This window comes from Crotalus tigris, unplaced genomic scaffold (assembly GCF_016545835.1).
Source record: "Crotalus tigris isolate CLP2741 ecotype Arizona unplaced genomic scaffold, ASM1654583v1 scf7180000020455.750797, whole genome shotgun sequence".
NCBI lineage: Eukaryota > Metazoa > Chordata > Lepidosauria > Squamata > Viperidae > Crotalus > Crotalus tigris.
The window spans coordinates 483,594-506,413 of record NW_024098029.1 but is presented as its reverse complement, the minus strand read 5'-3'; the positions used below and the strand labels follow the sequence as shown (position 1 = coordinate 506,413).

General features: G+C 45.3%; 1 protein-coding gene across 2 annotated transcripts in view; it reads left to right on the top strand.

Moving 5' to 3' along the window:
- The window catches only part of PLAT (plasminogen activator, tissue type), a 45,020-nt gene extending 24,132 nt beyond the window's left edge, over positions 1 to 20,888 (top strand). For both annotated transcript variants that reach the window (XM_039366862.1, XM_039366863.1), the window contains 13 exons: positions 4,759 to 4,854; positions 6,691 to 6,742; positions 8,467 to 8,598; positions 8,824 to 8,937; positions 10,015 to 10,189; positions 10,771 to 10,862; positions 12,198 to 12,369; positions 13,293 to 13,378; positions 13,811 to 14,000; positions 15,484 to 15,623; positions 15,829 to 15,969; positions 18,063 to 18,211; positions 19,204 to 20,888. In XM_039366862.1, coding sequence (XP_039222796.1) covers positions 4,789 to 4,854; positions 6,691 to 6,742; positions 8,467 to 8,598; positions 8,824 to 8,937; positions 10,015 to 10,189; positions 10,771 to 10,862; positions 12,198 to 12,369; positions 13,293 to 13,378; positions 13,811 to 14,000; positions 15,484 to 15,623; positions 15,829 to 15,969; positions 18,063 to 18,211; positions 19,204 to 19,362 — 1,668 coding nt within the window. In that variant the 5' untranslated portion in view covers positions 4,759 to 4,788 and the 3' untranslated portion in view covers positions 19,363 to 20,888. The remainder of the gene's footprint in view (positions 1 to 4,758; positions 4,855 to 6,690; positions 6,743 to 8,466; positions 8,599 to 8,823; positions 8,938 to 10,014; positions 10,190 to 10,770; positions 10,863 to 12,197; positions 12,370 to 13,292; positions 13,379 to 13,810; positions 14,001 to 15,483; positions 15,624 to 15,828; positions 15,970 to 18,062; positions 18,212 to 19,203) is intronic.
- Positions 20,889 to 22,820: the final 1,932 nt, after the last annotated feature.

The following is a 22,820-nucleotide window of genomic DNA, read 5'->3' as shown; positions in this document are numbered from 1 at the left end:
GGGTTTGTGATCTTTGTGATAAGTTATACTCCTAACGTGGATCAGGTCATTCCTTCCACTTTTAACATGCAGAGAAACAAAAGATTGACAAAATGAAATTACCAAGCACTTCCGTTGTGATATTTAATTGAGGCAGCTTCTTGCAGAGATGTCAATTACAGGAGAAAATTGTGAACTAAGAACGATGGGCTTTGCAGTCCCATTACACCTGAGTTTCCTTTGATTGAAATGCGGGCTCAATGTTTCAATAAGGAAATAAATGAAATACGAAGGAGATCAGGGCAGGGAAAGCTGCGACCGTTGGACGCTTCTTTTTCATCCTGCATATCAAAACTGGAGAAAGGTCTGGCCAAGATCAGGCAGCAGCTTATTATTCGGTCTTTTGTTTGTCTTGCTTATCTGTTATATTTGCCAAATTCTCTGTTATGCTGGCGGAGAGCCAAACGGTTTTGGTTCGACAGCATGGGAGCTGAAGTCCACAAGTCTTAAAGTTGTCAAGGTTGCAGACCCCTGCCTTAGTGGGAAAGCGTCATTAGCCAAGCAACTTTCGGGCTGGAAGACTTTTGGTAAGGGGGGCGGGGGACAATGTTAGTGTCTTTCTTCTAGCTGCCTCCTCTGTTTACCAAACTAGATCCCTGGCATGTAAACACTTCTGAGCTTTCCTTTGGCCATCTGGTTTCAATTAGATAGCTTATCTCCATTGAACGGCCTTCTTACCGGGTGGAAAACGGGACCAAGTCTTGAGCAAGCTGCTGGCAGCCGAGGTGTCTGGTGCTGTGAAGAGATATAGAATAACAGACTTGGAAGGGACCCTGGAGATCTTCTAGTCCAACCCCCCTCTCAAGCAGAAAACCCGATACCGTTTCAGACAGAAAAGGGGCAACACACATTAGGGTCGTCCTGAATAGTCCTGTTTATTTTCATTTTTTTTAAATACAATTTGTCCAACATCTTTGAAGTCTAGGTACTCGAGGAGATGCAGCAAAGGTTTTTAGGTCAAGCCATACGATTGCAGTATGTGGCAGGGAGGAGAAAGGTAACAGTAGATCTTCCAGCCTGTGAACCGCCTGCTATAAGTGAAATAAGTCAGTGCCCTCACCTGCAGCTAAATGCCAGCTAAAGTGGTGCTAAAGTCTTTTTCCATTACTAAGACCAGAATGACCTTCGCTGAATCGTGGTAACTGAAGGTGGGCTTTCTTAAGCAGCTCGGAGGAAGGGGCATGACCTAATTCTCCCCCCTATCAATCTGTTGGTCCCCCACTCAGCAGTGATCAGAAAACTTAGGAAACTGACTTGCTAGGACTGGCCCTCTCTCTCCCCCCCCCCTCTCTTTCGCTCCCTCCCTCCCTCCCTCCCTCCCTCCCTCTGCCTCCTTCCCCCCCCCCTTGAGTGCTAACTTGTCTCTAAAATCACTTTCGGATTTTGCTACCAGACATATGTCAAAAAGTTCTATCCGATTATGAATGGAGAAAGTCAACAGAGTAACATTTAGGTCTTGCCCTTCCAGAACTAGATGACCACGCTGGCTGGGGAATTCTAGGAGTTGAAGCCCACATGTCTTAAAGTCCCCAAAGTTGGACAGTTTGAGTTAACCCTGGCTTAGGGTGCCAAAGCCACCATTTCTCAATTTGCCGATGCGAATCTTCCCATTGGCGGGAGGTGGCGCCATTGGCCAACGTGGCCTAAGGACATCACTTGTCCTTCACTGGCACCACAGAATCCAGCCCGGGGCTGCCTCTGTTTTGGTCTAAATCCCGAATTTGTTGCTCTGGGAAGACTGTTGCATGTTGGCCTTTGCGCCCCCCCCCCAAAAAAAAACCAAAAGGCTGGATTTGCATCACCTGCTCAGACAGAACAGGGCTAGGTTATTCCTGGCACAGCCCGATGTGTCTAACTAAGGGGGCTGAACTAGAAGATCTCCAAGGTCCCTTCCAATCTATTCTTCTGTTATTTCTGTTAACCTACCCAGCCTGTTAAATTAGCCTGTTGGTTGCTTTCTGAGCACAGGATATTTTGCAAACGGGGGGCTTGAGGTCTCCTTAACCTTGGGCTTAACACAGCCGAAGAGTCTTAAAGCTCCTTCAGTTTATGAATGTACTGTAAGAAAATGCCATCTTTCTGGGCTTTTGCATCAAGTGGGATACTTGTCTAACCGCATTCACCCCACCCCAATCCTTCTCTGGGCTCTTCTTCATTCATCCAAAACAGCTTTCCTTTGAGGTTCCTGAGCTGGCTTGTTTTTCAGAGCAACTGGATTCAGTGCCAAACCATCGGTCCCTTTTTCTTATTTTCTTTGTTAATTTCTCTCCCATGCGTCATCCTTCCAAAACACAAGCAGGCAAGGGAGGCGAAATGCAAACTGCTGCCCTTGAAGACCTGTTCACGTGACTTCTAGGCAGTCCCCCATTTGCAACCTTTCGTTTAGTGACTCTTCGATATTACAATGGCAATGGTGGTTTTTCACACTTACCCCCCCCCCTTGCAGCCTCCCCACCGTCACTTGATCAAAATCCGGACATTTGGGAACTGGCTTGTATTTAAGATGGTCGCAGCGTCCTGGGATCACCTTTTGCAACCTTCTTGACAAGCAAAGTCAATGGGGAAGCCGGATTCACACAAGATCCAAGTTGCTAGCTGAACTACTGCAGTGATTTCCTTAATCGCTGGGGCAAGAAAGGCCACAAAACAGGGCAGAAGCTGCTTAACAACTGCCTTGCTTAGCATTGGAAATGGGGGGCTCAATTGTAAGTTGTGGACTATTTGTAGTTAGATGAGAGTAGGGGTGTCCCCAGGGCATGGTCAAAAGAGCGAAGATGGGGTCCATAAGGGTGTTATCATTCAACAATCACAGCCAGTGGGGAGATCTTCAAAGACTTCTCTACCTTGGAATTCCCTTGAGCAGGGGTCTTCGAACTTGGCCCTTTGAAGACTTATGGACTTCAACTCCCAGAATTCCTCAGCCAGGCACGCGTGCCTGGCTGAGGAATTCTGGGAGTTGAAGTCCACAAGTCATCAAAGGGCCAAGTTTGAAGACCCCTGCCCTTGAGTCTTGCCATTTTCCAGCTACAAGAGAGAAGAGAGCTAAACCCAGGATGAAGGAATGGAACTGTCCTGCTTTACAGGGGTGTCTAAAAGATCATGGGGGTGGCCGCCACGGTGAGACAAAAGCTTTGTTGGCTTATGGGTTGTGAAATGTTGTGCCCGACCAGGGGAACAGCAAGTTCATGTCTTGCTCTGCTCTGCTGTACATTGCGTCAAAGGTCCTTGGGTCGATCTTCTTTCTCGTGGCTTCCTTCCCATGCTATATATACAAAAAAAAAAAATGCATATGCACGAACATAGCAAAATGCTCACTGCAAATCTGCCTTTTCACCCACTAGCATATTATGGTACAATTATGGAACTTTAAGCTAAAAGAGAAACGCTTTCTTGGCTCTCCAAATCCACACGGGACAGGCATGCTACTTTGTCATCAGAAAAGTTGAACACAGCCAGACTCTTTCACACAATCCTAAGTGGAGCTGCCAAATCTGGTCTGCACCCTAGGAGACAAGAACATCTGTTGCTACCTAGGATCGAACTCTCAACCTTCCGAGTGGGAAGCAAGAGTCTTCACCACTATGCCACCACACCACTCAGTAGAACCTATCTTATAGGTGGTTAATTCCACATTAACGTTTGTCCTGGCTTCATCCACTCTCCTTTTGGGAGAACAGCCGTTGGTAGTCCTTCAGACCAACTGCAGCTTCATCCAGAGCACTTTGCACCTTTGATGTTGAACAATGGAGAATTCAAAATCCTGGGACTGTTTTTCCCTCTCCTGCTATTTGACTTTTTTGGGAAGCTCTGAAATGGTTAATTTACACTTAGTTTACTTTTGCTCGAAACCCATTCTTATTTTTATCTCTTTCTCTGTTCTGGCGAAGTGACTCATTTATCTGCCATCCCTCTGCTTCCCAGTTGGTCCCAGCAACATTTCTTCGGCGTGTGGCTTGATTATACCAGTGTTTCCCAAACTTGACAATTTTAAGGCATGAGGACTTCAACTCCCAGAATGCCACAGCCAGCGTTGCTGGCTGTGGAATTCTGGGAGTTGAAGTCTTCATGCCTTAAAATTGTCAAGTTTGGGAAACACTGGATTATACCTTGGTACGTACCGTGCAAAACTGTAAGAGGACTTCTACAGAAGATGATTTACAAATCGGGGAAACTGAGCACGAGGAAAGATAAAGTTTGCCCTGGGCAACTACTGCAGGGACATGAAGACGGTGGGACAGTCCAAATTCGGCCCCGTGCTCCTTCAGGACCAGAAAAGGTTTAGTTTGGGGAGCTGACTTAAAGACCTTGGAAGTCTGTTATGGCTGGGATGAATGAGTCACAGAAGTGAAGGCCCAGTGACCCAGACCAACAGAAAGCCAAAACCACAACCCCGTTTTCAGACCAAAGAAGCTACTTTCAACACTTGGAGGAGGCAGGGACCAGAAAGGAAACAGCAGATCTGGGGCAATATTATGGGATGGAGATACGCTGCGTGAGCAGATCAGCCTAGCTGCCTTAAACTGGTGTCCATGGTGCTGTTGTGCAGCTGCTGCTGCTCAATCTTTAGCTGACTCAGGAGAAATCCTCCCCCAGCCATCTGTTCCCATTATGCCTCTGGCTTATGTGTGCTTTGCTTGCCCTCCCCAGCCCTGCCTTGCATTGAGTCTGCACCCTTCGGTCGCCTCCTTATGCTAACGTCTCTCCTCGGTTGTCTTTCAGGGGTTTCCTTGCTTGCTGAAAGGGAATAAAATGGGCCTGAGACAGACTCTTCTCTTCTTCCTCCTGGCAGGGGCCATCACCGTGCTTCAGTGCCAGGTAAGAGGCCAGCAGCGCGCCCATCGGTGTGTTTTTCTCCGGCTTTGCTGGGCAGCTGAGTGTGGCTTTATGGACTCGTCACAAAACAGATGGGGTTTGTTTTCTAAGCTTGGCTGGAGTGGTGTCACTGATCAAAAGGATATTTACTCGGTTCTTGGAACAAAAAGGCTCACTGCCAAGTTCACAGAGCTGAGAAGTAAGATCTTTTCTGCAGGCAGGCTTAGACCTTTGAAAGATACAAAAGGAAGAATGATGAGAGAATTATCCAGTTCAGCAAATCTCTGAGCTGGATCAAAGCCCAGTCACAAAGAGCTTTCTAAAAAGGAAGGCTCTTAACAGAATAGCAGAATCGAAAAACAGAGTTGGAAGGGACCTTGGAGGTCTTCTAGTCCAACCCTCTGCTCAAGCAGGAAAACTTATAACTTTTCAGACAGATGGTTGTCCAGTCTCTTCTTAAACGCCTGCACTGATGGAGCACTCACAACTTCCAGAGGCAAGCTGTTCCACTGGTTAATTGTTCTCACTGGTGGGAAATTTCTCCCTAATTCTAGGTTGTTTCTCTCCTTGATAAGTTTCCATCCGTTGCTTCTTGTTCTCCCTTCAGGGGCTTTGGAGAAGAGGTTGATGTTCTCTTCTTTGTGACAGCCCCTCAAGTACTGGGAGGCCACTATCATCTCAGCTTGATGATGATGATGATGATGATGATGATGATGATGATGATAATAATAATAATAAAGTTGGAAGGGACCTTGGAGGTCATCGAGTCCAACCCCCTGCTCAGGCAGGAAACCCTATACCATTTCAGACAGACGGCTGTCCGGTCTCTTCTTAAAAACTTCCAATGTTGGATCATTCGCAGCTTCTGGAGGCAGGTTGTTCCACTGGTTAATTGTTCTAACTGTCAGGAAGTTTCTCCTTAGTTCCAGGTTGCTTCTCTCCTTGGTGAGTTTCCATCTGTTGCTTCTTGTCCTGCCTTCAGGTGCTCTGGAGAATAGCTTGACTCCCTCTTCTTTATGGCAGCCCCTGAGATATTGGAACATTGCTATCATGTCCCCCCTCGTCCTTCTCTTCATTAAACTAGACATACCCAATTCCAGCAACTGTTCCTTGTATGTTTTAGCCTCCAGTCCCCTAATGAAATATTCCTGCCGCTTTTCACTCTTAGCATTTCTACTGTCAGAATAAAAAAAACTGCCTTCATTTCTTTTTCATTCACTAGTTGTATCTCTAAGCTGCAGCATCCAAGGAAAAGAATGGTAAAGGTAGGGTCATTATCCGAAGGTGGTGCCCATGGTGACCTCGTACACACTCTGTCCCTCTTGTGCATCTGCACAAAAAAGCATGGCTTGACTGGGGTTTTGCATGTCGCACATTGTGATGCACCTACACAGTCTACAGACACCCTGGTTTATGAAACACTGTTCTTCCAAAGACTCAAGCAGGTTGTCCTAAGAGTAATGAGAACTATGATAATGAGTAGTACTATGAGAAAAGATTAATGAGAAGAATTAATCAGTGGAACAGCTTGCCTTCAAAAGTCGTGGGCGCTCGTCACTGGAGGTTTTCAAGAAGAGATAGGACAATCTTTTGTTTGAAATGGTATAGGGCAGGGGGTAGGCAACCTCGGCTCTTTTATGACTCATGGACTTGAGTCAACTTGGGAGTTGAAGTCCATGAGTCATAAAAGAGCCAAGGTTGCCTACCCCTGATTTAGGATCTCCTGCTTGAGCAGGAGGTTGGACTAGAAGATGGTCCAGGGTTCCCACTTTCCTAAACCTTGGGGTCTAATCAACTTTCTATTCTTGATTATTTGGGTTGTTCCTTCTCTCTTTCTAGGAGCTGTTTGTACGTGTTATCCACAGTGGCCGAGAAGGTCAACTAAGAAGAGGTAAGGCGCCCATTGGAGGAGACTATGGATGTTTTCCACGTCAACCTTCTGTCTCTCAGACAAACTCTTTAAAGAGACCCAACCTGGAACTAAAGAGAAATTTCCTGACAGTGAGAACAATTAACGAGTGGAACAGCTGGCCTCCTGAAATTGGGAGGTTTTAATAATAATAATAGTAAAGTTGGAAGGGACCTTGGAGGTCATCTAGTCCAACCCCCTGCTCAGGCAGGAAACCCTACACCATTTCGGACAAATGGCTGTCCAGTCTCTTCTTAAAAACTTCCAGTGTTGGAGCATTTACTGCTTCTGGAGGCAAGCTGTTCCACTGATTAATTGTTCTCACTGTCAGGAAGTTTCTCCTTAGTTCTAGGTTGCTTCTCTACTTGATTAGTTTCCACCCGTTGCTTCTTGTCCTGCCTTCAGGTGCTTTGGAAAATAGCTTAATTCCTCTTCTTTATGGCAGCCCCTGAGATATTGGAATACTGCTATCATGTCCCCCCTTGTCCTTCTCTTCGTTAAACTAGACATACCCAATTCTAGCAACCGTTCCTTATATGTTTTAGCCTCAGTCCCCTAATCATCTTTGTTGCTCTTCTCTGTACTCTTTCTAGAGTCTCAACATCTTTTTTTACATCGTGGTGACCAAAACTGGATGCAGTATTCCAAGTGTGGCCTTACAAAGGCATTGAAGAGTGGTATTAATACTTCACGTGATCTTGATTCTATCCCTCTGTTAATGCAGCCTAGCACTGTGTTGGCCTTTTTGGCAGCTGCAGCACACTGCTGGCTCATATTTAAGTGATTGTCTACTAGGACTCCGAGGTCCCTCTCACAGTTACTATTATTGAGCATGGTGCCACCTATGCTGTACTTTTGCATTTGATTGGGATGGTTTAAGGCTCCTGCCTTGAGAAGGGAGTCGGATGAGAAGACCTCCATGGTCCCTTCCAACTCTATTTATTATTCTGTGTTCTAAATAGGAAGAAGATGGCTGAGCGCCCAAGGGATGGAGTAACCAAAGAGTAAATGCTGAGGAAGTGGGGGGGGGGGATGGGAGTTCAGTGCATTTGCAAATATCTACAGATTCCATGAACAACAAGGAGCTGCCTGCATGGATCCTCCAAAACAGGAGTAGAAATCCAGTCCTCTCTCTGCAGCTTCTGTGCCTCTACAAGATTTTGGGGAAGATTCTTAGGGCTCCTCAAGAGAGCCAGGAGATTCACACATTTTGAAAAAGAGGGCTAGGGGTTAGCCAGGCTTTGCGCCTACAGACTAATCTGACAAGTGTGTTGCTTTCAGATATGGCACGACCCTTCGCTCTTTCCTTTGTGTTAAAATAAGCATGTATCTGCCTTTCCTCATAGAATGCCAGGCTGGTGTAGGAAATACCATAAAAACAATAAACCATCCCAATAATAAAACCACATCAATCGCGGCGGGATAAATGCAGGAAAAGCACACGATTGTTCACTCAGGTCAACCAGCTTTATAAAAACAACTTCTGCTGCCCAAGCAAATAAACAGGTTGTGAACTGGCACTGCAGAGAATGCTTCTCCATCGAGGTTTGAGGGGCTTGCCAAATCTTTGGAAGGAGAAAACTTTTGGGGGAAAAATGAGGCTTGGAGGAGGAGAGTTGATAAAGGTTGTAGATTGTTCTGGGCTGCACACACAGTGGTGAGGGGAAAGGCAGAACTGGGAAGGACTTCCTGTCTCTTGATTACAGGCAGATGCAGAGACCTATTCACCAAACAGACCTACAATCAGAAGGAGAGTTGGCTCCGCCGAGTCAAAGGGAGAACGGAATATTGTCGGTGTGAGAACAGTGGCATCTTCTGCCATGCAGTACCTGTCAAAGGTGAGTTCCAGGAAGGAAGTTGGGCTGGGAGAAAACCATTTCCAACAGCTGTTCGTTGCAATCCTTTGTAGCGGGAATGACTGGAAACTGGACTGGAAAGCTTCTCTGCATAAAAAAACCAGTTGTTCTGCCTTTGCATCCTGGTTCTCTTCCTTCCCCAAGGAAGGGAAGACAGCCAGGTCATGGAAGGGGGAAATTAAGGGGCTGTTATTTTCTGTCCCACAGGATGCATAAAGCCACTTTGCCTCCATGGGGGCCGCTGCCAGCAAGCCTTGTACTCCCCCAACCTTTTCATTTGCTTCTGCCCCCCAGGCTTCTCGGGGAAGTTCTGTGAAATTGGTGAGTATGTGACGGGAGGATGAACTGAGGGGTGCCTCGGGCAGTGCAGGAAATCAGGAGATTCAGGCAGTTCAAATGAATATAAAAGTTTATTGCATGCTAACGCTTTCCACAAGGATCTGAAGCATTAATGGTCAAAGCAATTTAGCCATGGATAAGGGTCAGTGGAATTCAAGGTGGGCTGGACTTAGATCTCTTGTGGTCATGAAGGGACTTGGGATGGATGATGGGCATGACCCCTCCCTCGGGCTCAGCCTGGTCATCTCCTACAGTGAGTCATCTAGGAAGACTCACTGTGCTGTGTCCCTCCCTCTAGCTTTGCAGACTCCATTTCTATATGTGCAGCACTCAGTGTAAATACACCTAATAGCAGCCGCCTGCTCCAGATCAGATCCAATTTCAACAGTTAAAAGTGACCAAGCATGAAGAGCTTGTAGAAATCTAATGTGTGGTCTGTCCACGGCCACAACGTTCTACCAGTTGTTGGTGCTAGCCTTCAAGAGAAGAAGAAGAAGAAGAAGAAGAAGAAGAAGAGGAAGAAGAAGAGGAGGAGGAGGAGGAGGAGGAGGAGGAGGAGGAAGAAGAAGAAGGAGAAGGAGAAGGAGAAGGAGAAGGAGAAGGAGAAGAAGAAGAAGAAGAAGAAGAAGAAGAAGAAGAAGAAGAAGAAGAAGGCCTACCTCAGACTCCAACTGCGAATCTATTGCTTCCCTTCAAGGGACACATGCTTTAAAAAAAGCAAGGACAATTGCAGAGTGGGATCTGTTTCATGCATGCTCTACAGCTGTGCTTCTCAACCTTGGCCACTTTAAAATGGGTGGACAGCAACTCCCAGAGTTCCCCTCAAGCACGCTGGAGAGTTGACACCCACTCATCTTAAAGTTGCCAAGATTGAGAAATACTGCTCTGCAGCTATGCTGACTCAGGAATTTTGGGAGTTGAAGGTCTTAAAAGTTGCCCAATTTGGAGACCCCTGCTCTTCAGTCTAGTTTCCTGCCCTAGCTCCAGAAGGTGCGTGGAGAGTTCTTCAGAGGCAGTTTGAAAGAGACTCAGGGGAATGTTCCTTCTCCCCCTCTTCAGATACCAGAGCTGTGTGTTACCAGGATATAGGGGACACATACAGGGGGACCTGGAGCACCACGGAGAGTGGTGCAGAATGTGTGAACTGGAAGACCAAAGCCTTGCGCTTTAAGAGATTCCACGCAGATCGTCCAGACGCCTTGCTGTTGGGGCTTGGTGATCACAATTATTGCCGGTAAGAAGTCGAATCCAGTAACTTGCTTTGTCTGACTTCTCCTTCCTCGTATCATGCATACTTTGGAGGGGAACTAGATGTTTTATAGCTGTATTTCTCAGTCTTTGGGGAACATTAAGCTGTGAGGACTTCAGGCCACTCTGCAGCTCCTCAAGTTCCATGGCTGGCTAGGGGATTCTGGGAGTTGAAGTGCATACAGTTTAAAGTTGCCTTGGTTGAGAAACGCTGGTCTACAAGAGCTAAAAATCAGGAGTTTGGTAGCATCTTTTCTGACGAACTAGTCTTATTAAAAAGTATTAAGTGTGACAAAAATGTATTCTTGGAATTAAATACATTGGACAGAAAAATGCTAAGATAAATCTCTGATTTATGAACAGGTTTAGAAATTAGTAAAGGTGTTTTAATTAAGAAAAGAGAAGCCTTGGAAGCTAGTGGAAATGATACAACACCAGGATATTATGTTTTCTTTGGCATATTCCTTATGAATTACTTTCTTATGCATTATTAATTCCAGGATCTTTCCTCCCTCCTTCCCTCCAATAAACTCACAATCCTGAATATTCTATCATTGTCTTCTTTAGAAATCCAGATAAAAGCTCAAAACCCTGGTGCCATGTCCTTAAAAAAAATATGTACGTCTGGGAATATTGCAGCATTACATCCTGTGCCAACCGTAAGTTCAAACCCTTTTATTGTTGTTTACCGAAAAAGTCGAGAGGACGCAGTTCCTAAGCTGGCTAAAAGTGAGATTTGTTACTCCGTGTTTTATTTATTCATGGCTTACTAAATGATTGGTAAAGTCATGAGTGGAGGGGTATAATATGGCTCATGATACATATATAGGCTGGGCAGGTTGGGGAACTGAGGAATTTTCAGATGGACCTGTTTTTAGGACTTATATGCCTCTTTTAGGCTATTTCCCAACTCCAAAAAAAACCCCTGTTGTAATTTATTTATACACATATTTACATATATCTGTATTTGTATATATGTATGTATGTATGTCTGCATACATAGACATACCCATACACATGTAGTGCTCTGTATTTGTTTGGTGCCATTAGCATTTTGGATGTGCAGTGGCCTGGCTGGTCAACCGGATGTTTGGCAGTTTGAGACCCAAGCACTGCATGATGGGGTGAGCTCCCGTCACTAGCTTCAGCTCCTGCCACCTAGTAGTTTGAAAGCATGTAAATGCGAGTAGATAAATAGGTACCATTTTGGTGGGAAGGTCACAGCTTTCCCTGCACCTCAGTGTATAGTCATACTGGCCACATGACCCTAGAAGCATCTTCGGACAAGGCTTGGCTAGAAAATGGAGATGAGCATTGTACCCTAGAGTTGGACATGACTGGACAGGGGAAACCTTTACCTTTTTTAAAAAATTAGCATCTTACTGTAATATCAGGCCAACTTGATAACTTTCTGGGCAATTTGTAGTTGCTTACTAAAGATCCCTGTTGAAAAGATGTGCATTGCCTCCAGATGCTTTTGCTCTAGCAGTGGGCAAATTGAACTTTTCAGGGCTTTATGGTTGCCCAGACACCCATCGCTATAATAATCTCTCCAGGATTATATTTTTAAAAATGTATTTTGCTGCTTTGTATGAACAGTTAGGATCCCTCTCATCATTCAAGTATTGGCCCCTACTTCAGCGGGGGACCTGTTGGGAAGTGCCCAGCCAGGCAGGGAGGAAGGCTCAAGACGGGAACTAGCCTGGGATCATAAAAGATTCAAAGCTGACATCCCCTAAGCTCCGTGGAACATTATCTATTCCCAAGCGAAGGCTACCAGTCTGGGGAGATTCCTGTATTATCGGCAGAATACATTAAAGTTGTTTGCTTGAACTCTACGTGTATCTGGTAGCCTGCATCTGACCGGATCTTTCCCTATATTCAGCCTGGGGCAATACTCCCCAACATCAATAGAAGGGGGGTCTCCAAGCTAATGGAGGAGACAATGGGACTTTCCCTATCAAACCTATCCCTTTTCCTATCGTTTGCCAAAGAAAAACATTCCTGTGTTTTGGGAAGAGGCACTGACTATCGGGGCGGCCATCACCAAACAGCGTCTGGGGTGACCTGCCTGAGATGGGACTCCCACATCCTTGACAAGAAAGTTTACAACGCCTTTCATCCCGATGCCCATCAACTAGGCCTCAGCAGCCACAACTACTGCAGGTGAACCAGAAATGTATTTATTCAATTTCTATCGCTACCCAACTCAACTAAGTGGGCTTTGAATGATGGAATCCCTGTGGAATATTCTTTGGCAGCAGGAGGGCCACAGTGGGTGAGGTTTGGGCCAGATGGGGGTGGTTCTGCCTTGTCCTGAGTTGGAAACTTGGAGATATTTCTTTGACTTATTTGAATGCTTGGCAACTGGCATGTACTTACGACAGTTGCAGTATCTTGGAGTCCTGCGATTACCTTTTGCAACCTTCTGACAAGCAAAGTCAATGGGGAAGTCAGATTCACTTAAGAATCGTGTTACTAATTTTTATTTTTTTTGTTTTTGTTTTTATTATTTTTTTTCCTTTTTTATTTTTTTTTATCTTATTTTTTTTTATTGAAAGTTTTTTAAATTTTACAAAACAAATCCCCTCCCCAAACCCCCCCACCCTCCCATACCCTCCCCCAACCTTCCCAGAGCTGAGTACAGGCTTAATTAAAATTTTTCAGAAAAAGAAAAGAAAAACTTAAAACGCATATAAATCCTAAACAAATCTAAATACATTAAATTAAATAGGTTATCTTCTCTAAAAAATAATAATTGCAATCATTAAACACATTATAATATACTCTAAACATTTTCTAGTATCATACTTATATTATTATCCATCATTCTGTATAAACTCCCTCCAAAACACAAATTTAAACATTACTTTCTTTGAATATCTATACCTACAATATAAAATCTGATCTCTCCCTCTTTCTTTATCCTAGAACACAAAAATAAACATATAAACCTTCATTATACCATTAAAACTAAATACTCTTTGAATACTTAAACTAAATACTAATCGTGTTACTAATTTAACAACTGCACTTAAACAACCGGGGACTACAGTCTTCCCAACCTTCCCACTTCTTGTGTGTTACAGGAACCCTGACAATGACACTCAGCCATGGTGTCATACATTCAAGAATGGTGTGACCAAATGGGAACATTGTGATGTGCCAATCTGCTGTAAGTGGGTCCTTTCTCTGATTTATCTGAGATTCTTCTTCACGGGGATTATGGCCAAAACCTTATGCTGGGAATGGAGAACTAATGGATCTCAAGATGTGGCTGAACCACAATTCCTAACATTCCCTGCTGGCATGAGCAAAATGGGAAATAGGGGCTAAGCAACATTTTGCAGCCTACAGTCTGCCCATCTTATACTGACTACATCCAGCCTCTGTGGAGCACGCTGGTGTAGAGGTGTTTTGGTCTTCTTGTTCCCTTTTTGACTTGTCGACTGTCTCTTTTGCACAGTATGTAGATGTTGTTTCCGTGTCTACTGATGGCTCATTTGTCCAAATGCCAGGCTTCTAGAGTGATGGCAAACAGATGTTGATTTTCACTGCTTTGTCACCTCTAAATCATATTCCTTGGCTCCTTCCTTCCCATATGCAGCCACTTGTGGACTGAGGAAGCACAAAGTGGCTGAGATCCAGATCAAAGGAGGTGCATATTCATATATTGAGTCCCACCCGTGGCAGGCGGGCATTTTTGTGACCAACCGAGGTGCAGAAGGTTATCAGTGTGGTGGGATCCTCATCAATTCCTGCTGGGTCCTCTCAGCTGCTCACTGCTTTCCAAAAGGGTAAGAAATCAGCCTGTGACTCACGCTCTAGACTTTGGCTAGGAAGCAAATTCCTTGAGAGCAGAGGAGAATTGCTGCTTTAGGCACAGAGGACCAAAACCTCTAACCAAGATCCTTTGACTTGCTCAGTCTTCACAGCTGTTTGGCAGGGATTCTTGCTATTTCCCGGTGGCTCCAAGGAACTGATCTGGGATCTTCTCTTGCATGCAAGAAAATTAAAGCTTCTTCTTCTTGCAAAATCTTCACAAGGGGGAGGTTATGTCCCAGGAAGCTGTGGAACGATCAGGGGTTCCAAAGAAACTTCAAGTTGCATTTCTCCCCCCCCCCCTTTCCTTCTGACTGTGATTTAAAGCTGCCCAAGAGTTTGCAAGCACCTCCATCATCCTCCAACTCTGGAATCCCTCCAGTTTTTGCATTTGCTTTGTCAAAATATTGCCAGCATCTTTCAAACCTGTGTTACCCTGTGGTAAGAGAGGCGGACAATTCGTTTAATAAATAAATAAGTAAATAAATAAATAAAAGCCCTGGAAAGTACACAGAACAGAGGAGGATGTGTTGGGCTGTTGTAGGTACATTTGACTGCAGGATGTAACTTCCTCAGAACATAAAAAAAAAAAGTCCTCCTGGATCATCTGCAGAGACATTGACGCTTGTTCCCACCCAACTATTCTGCAGAGATATTATCTAAGCCGACTTATCACACCAAGCCGTGGTTTATATAAGCCATGGTTTGTTGTAACCACAGGGGGCTGGGTTTACACCTTATGGAAACTGTTTTCACTCAACAGCTGTAAAAACCCGAGCAGTCAATGGAGGTCAACACATTGAGAGCTTTCTCCTTTTGCTGTGGGGGGTTTTGCAGCCAAAATGTATGCTATTTCTGGCACTATTAGCAAATGGAAAGAACAGGATGATTTTTAAGTGAAAGTCCTTAGACCAGTGTTTCTCAACCTTGACAATTTTAAGGCATGTGGAAGCATTGCTGGCTGTGGAATTCTGGGAGTTGAAGTCCACATGCCTTAAAATTGTCAAGGTTGAGAAACACTGCTAGACTATCGTATTTTGGAATCCAGATTCACTGTGGGATTGTTTCTTATTCCCCAGATATCCCACATAACTTACCTCGTTTTAGAACAAACCCTTCCCCTTTCTCACATGTTGGGTAGGCTCAGCTTTTCCATGGAAGCTCCTTGAGGATGGCCAACGCTGAGCACAGGCCCTTCTCCAAGGGGTTTGTCTTCTCCTGAACTAAAATCTTTGAGCTCCTGTTCACGACTGCTGTCCTAAGCTACCCACCCACCCCCGCCTTTGCCTGCCCTCCCACCGTAGAACTTAGAACAATAGGGCTGGAAGGGACCTTGGAGGTCTTCTAGCCCAACCCTCTGCTCATGATTCCTATTGGGAAGAGAAAGGAGAGCGTTGCATTTGGAGGGAAGGAAGTTTGCCCCTGGAAGCTGGCCCTCACCTGTGGCTTTCTATACAGGAGCATCGATCCCCAACGCATCAAAGTCGTCCTGGGTCGGACGTTCCGCGTGAAATCATCAGACACAGAACAGGTTTTCCAAGTAGAGAGATATATTACACACGAGAAGCACAACTCCAGGACTTTGGATAATGACATTGGTAAGCCTTTTTCCTGCCTCCCTCTCGGCCTGGAGGAGATCCGCTTCTGACTGATCTCCTGCTCAAACGGGTTGGACTAGAAGACCTTTAAAGACCCTTCTGTTATTCTGAATTCTGGTTCTCATGTGCCTCTCTCTCTCTCTCTCTCTCTCCCTCCCTCCCTCCCTCTCCCTCTCCCTCTCTCTTTTTCTCTCTGTTTTGACAGCCCTGCTGAAGTTGAAAGAACATTCCGAAAAGTGTGCCACAGAAACTGACAGCGTCCGTCCCGTTTGTCTCCCCGAAGCTGGACTCCAGCTGCCCGACTGGACGGAGTGTGAGGTGTCCGGCTACGGCAAGCACGAAATGGGTATGTGAAGATCTCTTTCACCGGCACTGAGGGCCGGAGGACAATCTGGCTGCAGAAGCTTCTGGACAGACAGAGCGCCGGACATTGTATTACTGGATTTCTAGGGCAGAATTGACCTTTGCTGGAAAGAGGGCCTGGGTGTTCTCATGTTGGCTGGGGAATTCTGGGCATTGAAGTCCATCAGTCTTAAAGTTGCCAAGATTAGACACCCCTGTTTTAGGGGGAGGGGGGAAATAAAAAACCACAATTTTAAAAAAGTCCGGTCTGTTTCCAGCAATACTGGGCTTTGGGGAAAAGAGAGTCTTGTTGAGAAATGTCTGAGACCAGCCTCGTGGGGGATGGAATCTCTAGAGAGCTCTCCTCTTTGCTGAAAATGAGCTAGGTCAATTCATGGTGGAAAAAAGACATCTGTTATATTCTACCCTCCCTAAACAAACAGCTTCCTTCTGCTGAATTGGATGCAGCAGTCATGTCTGTGACTTACATGCCTATCCAGTTGCTAATCAGCTGATATGGCTAGACCGTGTTTACATCCCAAAGTATCTGCTTTCTGTTAGAGCACATCACATCCTCAAATCATAACCTTCTCCTCCTAGAATTCTCCTTCTTCTCAAATCCCTGTGCTGTGATTGTGGCAGCACACCTGGCCCCAGTGCTCAGGGAAAGGGCTTTGGAGATGGCCAGATGCAAAGCTCCAAACACCGAGCAATCGCTTTTTTTGAACGAAGGTGCATCTACGTGTCCCAGGATAATGTTGCAGGATCCAATCTGGGTCAGTCACTGGGGATCAGAGACTTCGCCTTCCGAGCTTCTGATCGCTCCTGTAACTATGTAGGACAGCCAGGGAGGAAGCTAACGACCCGATTGCAAGAACACAAGTGAGCGGTCGGACGAGGAGACCCAAACTCCTTGATAGCCTCACGCTGCAGTGAACAAGGACATACTTCAATGTCGCAGCTACTAAGATTGTTTGACGAGCAGGCACAAAAACAGCCAGGGAAGCCTGAGAAACAGGCCCCTCCTCAAGTCAACAGGAATGTTGAGTTATCACCAGCTTATCAAATACTTAGGAGGCAAAGGCTTGGCAGCACAAGCAACCCACAGCCAACGACTTAATAGCCAGCCATCAACACCCTACTCAACATCTAAAAAGCCACATACAGCAGGCCCCATATAAATACCACACGCAGAACAGCACACAAAGCACACTCGACTAGAGAGAAGTTCCCTGAAGAGAGGCTCCAGCAAAACCTCTGATCCCAGTGACCGACCCAGATTGGATTCTGCAATAGCTTTTTTGTATGCAAAAGAACTGAATTTTCCCACAGCGTCTTTAATATACCTCGCCATTTTTGCTTCGGCCTTCCAGGCAGACGCTTGCCCCCTCTCTTAAAGTGGAAGGCATTGTGGACAATGGTATGGGGGGTGCTGCTCGGAGAACATGGCCGTACGCCTACGTTTTGCCCAATTCCACAGCATCTACCTTTTTATATTTATGGATTTCTTATCTTCTTTTTTTTTTTTTTGGCATGGAAGAATAATTTGTCTGATGGCAGAACCCAGAGGCTGTTTTCTCTCTCTGGATGTTCCCGGATGTCCTTTAATCCCTTCCATCTAATCACTTCAATTTATTCTCTTAGTCCGATGCTGAGTTTAAGCTAGGAGAGCGGAGGAAAAAAAATTAAAGAGTATTGTTTTGAACAGGGTAGGATAGTTGTCTTTTGCTTCCTGGCTGCTGGAAAGCTTGCACACGGTTTTACATGTAGTCCTCAATTTACAACCTAGTCAAGCCACAAAAGGAAGCCCCGTGCTTCAGTTAAATCGGATCTGCATTCACACAGCACTCTAGACTAGATTCCAAGAGTTACTTGTGGATCAACATGGTCTGGGAAATGTTGTTTTCTTGACTTGGTCTCAGACAGCCTGCTGTTTACATCGTCATAATATAGTATCTTTGAGTATTCGATATCATCTGAAGGCGCTTGCATTTTGTGAACCAAGAATGAAGGTCGAGCAAATTGTACGAAGCCCAACATTTATGATCCAGAAGAATCTTTTCCCCTCTCTTCACAATATTCCTTTTTCCCAAACAGCTTCTCCTTTCCACTCAGAACGTTTAAAGGAAGGACACGTGAGGCTCTATCCAGACAGCTTGTGTACATCTGCACGACTTGCCAAAAGGACGGTCACCGAGAACATGTTGTGTGCAGGAGATACCCGACACCTCCATGACGCCTGCCAGGTAACATCCAAAATGTTAAGAATCACCTTGTGGGATCGGTCTGAAGGCCCAGCATCTTCTGAGCGTAGATAACCAGGTACCAGGGATGCTGAAGACTGAACAGAATTTCTTTTTTTTCTCCTGGAACATGTGGAGTCAGGTGTTCTGGGGCAGGGGTAAGCAACCTTGGCTCTTTTATAACTCGTGGACTTCAACTCCCAGAATTCCTGAGTCATAAAAGAGCCAAGATTGCCTACTTCCATTTCTGGAAGTAACTCTTTCAGAACAAGAAGAGGTTTGTGATGCTTTAGACACTCACAATGCAGGCAGTCCCCAGCTTATGATCACAACTAAGCCCAAAATTTCTGTTGTTAAGCAAGACAGTTGTTAAGTGAATTTTGCCCCATTTTACCACCCTGACACAGTTATTAAGGGAATCATCACAATCGTTTAGTTAATAACATAGCTGTTTTTTGAATCTGCCTTCCCCATTGACTTTACGTGTCAGAAGGTGGCAAATGGCGATCACAGGATCCCTGGGCATTACAACTGTCACAAATACCTGCCAGTGGCCACCAAGAACTATGGAGGCGTAGTGGTTAGAAGACAGTACTGCAGGCTACTTCCGCTGACTGCCAGCTGCCAGCAGTTCGGCAGTTCGAATCTCATCGGGCTCAAGGCTGACTCAGCCTCCGTCCTTCCGAGGTCGGTAAAATGAGGACCCAGATTGTTGGGGGCAAATATACTGACTCTGCAAACTGCTTAGAGAGGGCTGTAAAGCACTGTGAAGCAGTATATAAGTCTAGGTACTGCTGCTGTTGCTATTGCTATCCACATTTGGATCACATGTCCCCGGGGATGCCGCAAGAGTTGTGTGTGTGAAAAACGTGAGTCACCTTCTTAAGTACCATTGTAACCTTGAATGGTCTTTCCGAATGGTCTTTCCACCAGAAAAGAAAGCTAGGCCCTATTGCCTCTCACTCGCCCCTTCTCCGATTTCTCTCCTCCCGCAGGGCGATTCGGGAGGCCCCCTGGTTTGTCTGCACGAGGGCCGCATGAAGTTAATCGGCATCATCAGCTGGGGCGTGGGTTGTGCGGCGAAAAACACGCCGGGCGTTTACACGAGAGTGGTTCACTACCTGAACTGGATCCAGGAGAACATGCGTAACTGAGAGCCTGTTGGGATTCCTTCCAGGACCTCCTTGCATCAGGGAATCACACACTGGAAACCGGGCTGGGAAGCTGGTGTGGCTCTTGGGGAGGAGGACACATACTTTGTGCGGTGCCTCTCTGCTGTAACCATGCAGTCTGCACGGCTGTGCTAGGAACTGGGCTCAAATGATAGTTTTTTTCCCCCCAAGAAGCATTTCTAGGCCTAAGACCAAACACTGACAGGTAGTCCTCAACTTACCAACACAACGGAGCCCAAAATCTCATCGCTAAGCGAGACAGTTGTTAAGTGAGTTTTGCCCCATTTTACCACTTTTCTTGCCACAATTGCAAAGTGAATCACTGCAATCGTTAAGATATTAACGAAGGGGAATATTGGGGTTGAAATGGGGGGTCCTTGGTGCTCTCTGAGCTTGCAGACGTTTTGTGACCCTAACTAGGTTAACATCATCAGTGCTAGGATGGGAGCTGTCAGTTTGTATTCTGGGATCTTGCCTGTCTGGGTGGTCTTAGGGATTCTCTGGTTGGGCTGTTTACTAATGGCTCTGTGGCAATTCCTTGACTGGGGTGTTGCTTCCTTGACTGTTGATCTGAATGCTGATTACCAGTTTTGGGGACTGGTTGATTGCCTCTTTTGCATAGTCTACAGATGTTGCTAATGTCTATGTGTCTGTTGATGGCGGCTTTGCCAGGCTTCTAGAAATCCCCTGGCGTTTTGGGATTTGGCCTGCTCTAGGACTGTCACATTTCCCCGGTTGAAACTACGGTTAAATCTGTCGATCTGTTGTGAAATTAAAGAATGTTCATCGTGCCTTTTGGCTGCCAGATATGAACACAGTTGTTAAGGGAATCTGGCTTCTCCATTGACTTTGCTTGTCAGAAGGTCCCAAAAGAGGATGATGTGACCCTGGGGTGCTGCCACCGCCATAAATACATGCCAGTGGTCAACCATCCAAAATCTGATCACATGACCATGGGGATGTGGCAACAATCATGTGAAAAATGGTTGTAAGTCACCTTTTTCAGTGCTGTTGTAACTTCAGTCACTAAACTAATTGTTGTAAGCTGAGGACCACTTCTATTTGTCACAACAACATCTGAGAATTGCCTCTGCCTCTAGTCTTCTTTGGGAGACTCTGAGTAGAAGGATCCTAGGCTGGCCTTGGGGGTTCCTCAGATATGCCTCCCCTAGTTGGTTTTTTGAAAAAAAACTGCTTTCTATAAATTAAGGGAAGCACTTCAAGGTCTTTTCTACCATACTGAAGAAATCCTTGGGGGAAAACCAAATCATAGAATTAATTACTAATATATATATTTAAAGGAGGACTCAGTAGTCACTTTGGGCACCCCCTCTCCCTAAAACTTCAAAAGATTATTTTTATACTCTCTAAATATTTCACATTCTCTGTATAAAATCAAAACCCCACTTTCCGATGTGCAAAGTGACAGAGCTGTCTTCTGCCCATCAAGAACACCTTTGAGAATTCTTGTATGTTTTAATGCATTAAACTATTTTACGTTACTTGAAGTTATCCTCGATTGGCTCATTGTGCATCACACCATACCTGACACAGGGGTTGCCTGCTATGTTGATGTATGATTTACTGGACTATGGCATGGGCATTTGTAGGGGGACTGGAGTCAAATGTCCACATTACAATACCATCTTACGGTACGATCATTGCCTCATTGAATTGTTAAGATTTCCCTTATTGTGGGGTCCTTATTTCATCGCCAAACTAGGTAACATGAGTGCTAGACATGAAACATCTGCAAGAAAACCACCAAGCTCAGAGAGCACCAAGGACCTCACAGTTCAACTCGGAGCTACCAATATCCTATCAGACTTCTCTTAACAAAGTGCAAATCCTACATAGACCTGAAGTCCATAGGACTTATGGAATTTATGAATATGTTCAATCTTCTTTGTGGAATGACATTAAGATCAGCCCAAAGTCCTACAGGATTACGGGGTCTTGTTTTCAGAGGAACTCATCAGATGTCTCTCAGATGTCTGCAAGTAGCCCAGACAGACTTATTAGTAATCCAAAAATGGACTGCATCCCTTAATATTTCTACAACGTTGGGAACAATGATCACTCCAGAAGTTTAACTCAATGAAAAATAATTGCCCACGTTCACTTGTGCTTTTTGCTCCTTTAGGAAACAACTTCTTCATACAGGCACTTAATCCCTTGGGTCAAGGATCATAGAAGTACATTCCTTTTAAATTCCAAGCTCTATCAGCTCTGCCAGTATGATCCCTGATCAAAGGAGCTTCCTTTAGATCTAGAGAGCTACTGTACTACTGTCCTACATCTTCCTGAAACTACAAGCTCAAAGCAAGACATTGGAAGGTTGGGATGACCTTTGGGCAATTATGGAGTTTCTTGTGGGAGGGGGCTGGAATTGGGGGAGAGAGCATGATGCTAAACTAAATGTTACCAGAGCATGATGCTAAACTAAATCCTAGGGCTGGAAGGAAACTTGGAGGTCTCCTAGTCCATCCCCTGCAGAGGGCAGGAGTCCTTATTCCATCTCAGACAAATGGCACTCCAGTCTCTTCTTGAAAACCTCCAATGAGGGGAGTTCCCACAATTCTGTGAGGCGAGCTGTTCCATGGATTAATTACTCTGTGAAGATCTAATGAGTTCTGATTCCATTTCCTACACTTGCCTGAAGATTGATTTTGCTTATTACTTCAAAGTCTGTGCTTCCTTCTGGCCCCCCAGGCATCGTTCAAGACAAGTGCTAACCCTCTAAAACTAGAAGCAATTTTTAAAGACAATAAAAACCAACTACAAAAATTAGCCCATCTAAACGGCTGGGAGGGACAGAAGGATCGTGAGCTTTTGACTGAAATGGGAAAGAATGGAGGCTGAAGGCCACTTGGGTCCCTAGCCTTGGTGGTGCACACATCTGGATATCTGCAGGCTCCTTAGAAATGAGCCTCTCAACTCAAGACAGACCTTCTGTACAGAACTCCTCTCTGGTATGAACCATAAAGCTGCTTTGATTCCTCAAACAAGGCTGCCTCTCTTCAGAAGTCCCCTTGGTTTGTTCACAAAAAAGCATGCTAAGTCTTGGGCTTGTACCTTCACCTACTGAACCGAAGGAGACGGTGCATCCTCAAAAGTCTCCAGGAATCATCCCTCTGAAGCCCGTATCATTTGCATCAAGGCAGGTGTCACCTGGGGAAAAAAATCCCCCTCTTTCCTGGAGACACAAAGGTAGCCCCTTTTCCAACCAAAGGCCTAAAAGACAATTGTGAGTATGCCTTGAATACAATTTGTTGGTCAGAAAAGGTGCATCAGATCCTGGATTTTGGGACGGGAGAGACAAGTGGACGTTCTTTTGAGTCTTTTGAACACCAGATCCTTGCAAAGTTCTTCGATCATAACACAAAGAGGAGTGCCAAAGAGCTCAACTTTGACCGCAAGATGCACAAAAGCAAACAATG